Source organism: Glycine soja, chromosome 11 (assembly GCF_004193775.1).
Source record: "Glycine soja cultivar W05 chromosome 11, ASM419377v2, whole genome shotgun sequence".
In the NCBI taxonomy this organism is placed as follows: domain Eukaryota; kingdom Viridiplantae; phylum Streptophyta; class Magnoliopsida; order Fabales; family Fabaceae; genus Glycine; species Glycine soja.
Window position 1 is genome coordinate 21,861,383 of NC_041012.1, and position 4,555 is coordinate 21,865,937.

Genomic DNA, 4,555 nt, shown 5'->3' on the forward strand with positions numbered 1-4,555 from the left:
AAAAGAAGACAATTGTAACAATAACAAACTTTGAAATGAAAAAACACTTTTAAATTTTTAATTTTTAATAAATTACACATACATATATGTCTCCTCACCCTCCTGTAAAAGCAAACTTGTTTTAGACAATACACCACAGATTCATCATCGGCCAATATTTTTCATTAAAAATAATACTAATAATTTCTTATCATTATTAAGCATTTCTCAAGATAAAATCATGCTCTCGCTAATAGAAGGGTAGGTCATTCTAAATTTCTAATACATAACACCTATAGACTTATTTCATAAAATCAAAGTACACGTGTATCTGCTTATTTCATAACATCAAGTTGAAGCATTGACACTAGAGAAATGCTAGCAACATGTTTTCTAAAACACTCTTGCTAACATATTTTCAATTACAGTATAAATTGAAATTCGTTGAAAATTACAAAATTATGTTACAAAGTGTATTACTAGCACTCTCAAAAATCTTATGACACCATCCACCTAATGCACGAGTAACTCATTCTGGAGAAGATACTAATCATCATATTCATTAGAACATTGTTCTTCTACTAGTATTGGTCCATTTTTGTACATTAAAACTATACAAAATTATATACGTAAGCAAGCACCAAGAAAATCAGTGCTCGAGGTATAAAAATATGCCTCCAAAACCAAAGGTTGTAAACGTGGCACAGTATCAGTTCATTTTCTATCTAATGGTATGGATTGTGGAATGCGATGGAACATAATAGAGTGAAACGAATAGATGGTTCCATCCTATAATCACCAAATTGAAGGGAAGAAAAAGGGATATTTAGTGGAATGTAATGTATATTCCTTAATGTTCCATTCCATTTCATCCTATTTTAAGCAATTCAAACAATGGAACTATGTATCATCCCCCTTTCATTTCACACTATTGTATTCCTTTCTATCAATCCATACATAGGCCTTAGAGCATTTTCACAACCCAAAGCTTATATTTTCTTATATACAAATGTACAAGACAAGGTCCTATAAGGTTTGCATCAGAGAGGGACTTACAGAGCCTGACATAAGTATCTAGATTCCCATATTGCTGGATTCTTTTCCTCAAACCTTGTAATACAGCCGCCCTGTCCAAGTACTCTGGATAGAATCCCAAATCAAGCATTTTCATGATCGTCTCTGCCGCCTCGTTAAAATGGCCGCCTTTGATGTAGCCTCTTAACAACCACGACAGACTTTTCTTCTTCTGTGGGGAGCTCGCAACCTCCAACCGAGTCAGCAGCCTTGCCGTGGCATTGGACTCCTTCTGTGATGCGCAAATGGCGAGGACAATGTCATACAGATCTCCATCAGCCTCCTTACCCACAAGCTTCATCTCCCACAACTGCTTCTCGGCCTCAATTCCATGACCGGCACAAATATACATAGCAAGGAGCCTCTCGTGAATGATTCCATGAAGTGATGGGCTGCCATCTTGAATCGCCCAGTTGGACAAGCGCACTCCATCACCTAGTAGATCAGATTGATACTTCTCAGTAAGCTCAACATCTTCTAGGTCTAACTCAGCTACCAACCCAGTCCTTGCAAAGCTTTTCAACTTGCGCAGAGCTTTCGCTAATTCATTCAGCTCCTTAACCACAGCAGTCATGGCAACAAGGTAACTGTAGACCTCTGGCTTCAAACCAGATTCTGTAAAATGAATTACTAATCTAACTGCGCTTGTATAGTCACCCTCAGCCTGCAAAAGAAAAAAAAACTGTCACATTAACACTTGCGAAGATAGTCTTGAAATGAAACTGCAACAAGTATCCAAGAAGAGCAATAAACATTGGGAAAAAACATTTTAGTCATCTTCATATTGTTTCACAAACCAGGCTAAATAATAGAACTGATAATTAGAAAAGAAATCCCCTGAACTTTTTTGCCCCTTGGGAAAATAAACTGCTATTAAGTGCATATGGGACATCATAGGCTTAAGACACTAAAAACAAATTCAGCTACAAGTCACACGGTTCTCTTGCCACAAATATGACTTAGAAATTTGAATTTTAAAAACAAGGCAGTATATTTGACTGAATGAAATTGACCCAACAACCAAAAACAAGCTATTCTAGTTACCAAAAAGTCTTTTGATAATAAACTAGGAGCTCCAATTCTACATTTGAAAGGGGAATAGTAGAGAAGGGAAAGCAAGGGAAAAGTAACCGAAAATTGTTTGGTTTTTTTTCCATCTAATTCAATTCCATTCCACTCATCACTAGATATTCTAAATAAAAAACACAAGTGGAAGCAGACACATTCCTCCTGCTTGAAAGAACAACCTAATTATATAAATCAAACCCACCAGAAACAATGTCATCAATTGACTAAAACCAGAGCAATGTCAGACAAGACCACCAATACAAACCAAGTTATGCAAACCAGAAAAATGTAAATTCCAAGCTCCAATTAACAAAACACTTAAGGGAACCTAACTAAATGACAAAAACCCCCTACAATGCCTCATTTAACTAAGTCATCCATCAATGATTAAAAGTTTCAAACAAGAGCTAACTATCCAACCAAGTAAAAAAGCTAGACATCAAACATCAAATTGCTTGCTTACCATCATCTTCCAAGCAAGATACCCAGTTGGTCCTCCTTTATGCCCTTCTTCGTCCTCCTCAAGGTAAGGTATTCCACGCCTCAAAACCTCTTCCACAAACAAGACAGCCCCTTCCTTCTCCCCCATTTCCCAATACAAGGAAATCACCTTCTCAATCATGCTAAAACCAGGCCTCAACCCAACGCAATCCATGTCCACAAGCAAGTCAACCACATCCCCCACAACACCATGATGCTCCTGAATCAACTTCTTCACCCAACCACACATGATGGCAACCATAAGCTCCATGGTCTCCTTGTCCACCCTATTCTCCTTCCTCAGCCAATCAAACACCTCCAAAGCACACCATGAGTCCCTTCCATCCTGAGAGAAATACACCAACACAAGCTGCAGTTCCCTTGCAGACAAACGGTCATTCATCTCCTCCAGAACATCAGAGGGCTCCCTTGTCATCCTCTCAAGCTCCTCAATTGCCTCAAAGAAACCATCACTCATTTCATCCTCCTCATCATCACTTGTCACATACTGGTCCAGTTCAACCGATTTCAGAGCCCTGAAACCTCTTATTGAACCTTGTTTTACAAAGGAAGGGTTTTTGAACTTGCAGGATCTGGCAGATAACACCCCATCATAGAATTTGAGGGAATATCCACAGTGTGATGCAGGAAACACCAAAGGGTGTCTCTTTTGTGATGGTGAAACAGAAGAAAACACAAAACCCAATTTGAAAATTGGAGCAAAACCGTGTGCATATGCCATTTTTCCTCTCTCTCTCTCTCTCTCTCTCTCTCTCTAGTTCAAGAAATTCAATTCAGTGGTACAGATAAGTGTCCATGTACACAGAAAAATAATGGGAAGAGGGAAAAGATTGAATTTTTGTTTCTGGGTTCAGTGAATTCTCAAGTGAAATTTAAGCCCCAGAAATAGAAAAGAGAAAAAACCTGATTTTGAGATTTTCTCACGAATTTTCTCAGCATCCAAACAAGATGGCTCTCAAACTTAATCCATCCAACTAAGAAGAAAGAAAGTGACTTCGGGGGCAAGAGAGAAAACAAAAGGGCAATATCATTGCCATAAAATTTCAACGAAAGAGATTAACTGAAAAAAGAAAATAGAAAAAAAAAGGAAGAAAAAAAGGGGGTGTCAAGTGTCTGTTTTGGAATTGAAACAAAGACAGAGACAGCATGAGTTGCAATTTGTTTGCTAAGGTTAGAGGTTTATAAGGGTTAGAATAATACGTGTACCAACCGCTACTACACAGTTCTCACCACCACCCTTCAGTCTAAGAAACTAAACAAAACAAAACAAAATAGAACAGCCATAGGACATAAAAATAAAGAAAAATAAAAGAGGATTAGGATAACGTGGTTACTGGTTACTACTTACTAATATGTTATTTTGGTTTGCATTATTATATTATAATGTAAATTTAACGTGTGATTATATAAATTATAAGCTAGTTGATAGTGTAGAATTATTGACCAAAAGAATTAAAGTGATTTGATAGAATAGTACTATATAATACAATATGTTGGGCCATTGCCATCCTTCACACACACAAAATGATACCATATGTCTATTTTTTTAAGGTAGATCATTAATATTATTTAATTAAGTTTAATTATTATCATGATTGCATTCGGATCCTTTTAATTGTTCTAGTTGTATTTTGCAACAGTTAAAGGAGTATTTAAATGGGTGTGGCTCACACTAGGATTTAGTCTCCTCTTTCTGCTTTGTCTTTCTTTTCCTCTACATAAAGAAAAGGAGTATTTAACTAAGGAGAGTTCAATTTAGTGAGAATAACTAATTTTTCACGATGCCAATGAATTTAGTTTTTTGTTATATTTAATATTAAGATTCGAATATCTCTCAATATTTTGAAGAGGATTACTTCCAATTGATACTCATATTTGGAATTAAGATAATAAGTACTTTTTGAAATTAACATAAAATCGTATCGTTGGACAA

The 4,555-nt window shown here is 36.4% G+C and overlaps 1 protein-coding gene across 1 annotated transcript; it reads right to left on the bottom strand.

The window, feature by feature from the left end:
* Positions 1-511: 511 nt before the first annotated feature.
* On the bottom strand, positions 512-3,779 carry LOC114376154 (pentatricopeptide repeat-containing protein At2g30100, chloroplastic-like). Its single transcript, XM_028334119.1, has 2 exons — positions 2,585-3,779; positions 512-1,717 (listed from the first exon to the last, which is right to left on the bottom strand). Exons 1-2 carry the CDS (start codon positions 3,341-3,343, stop codon positions 944-946), a joined length of 1,533 nt encoding a protein of 510 aa, XP_028189920.1. The 5' UTR covers positions 3,344-3,779; the 3' UTR covers positions 512-943.
* Between the last annotated feature and the right edge of the window lie 776 nt (positions 3,780-4,555).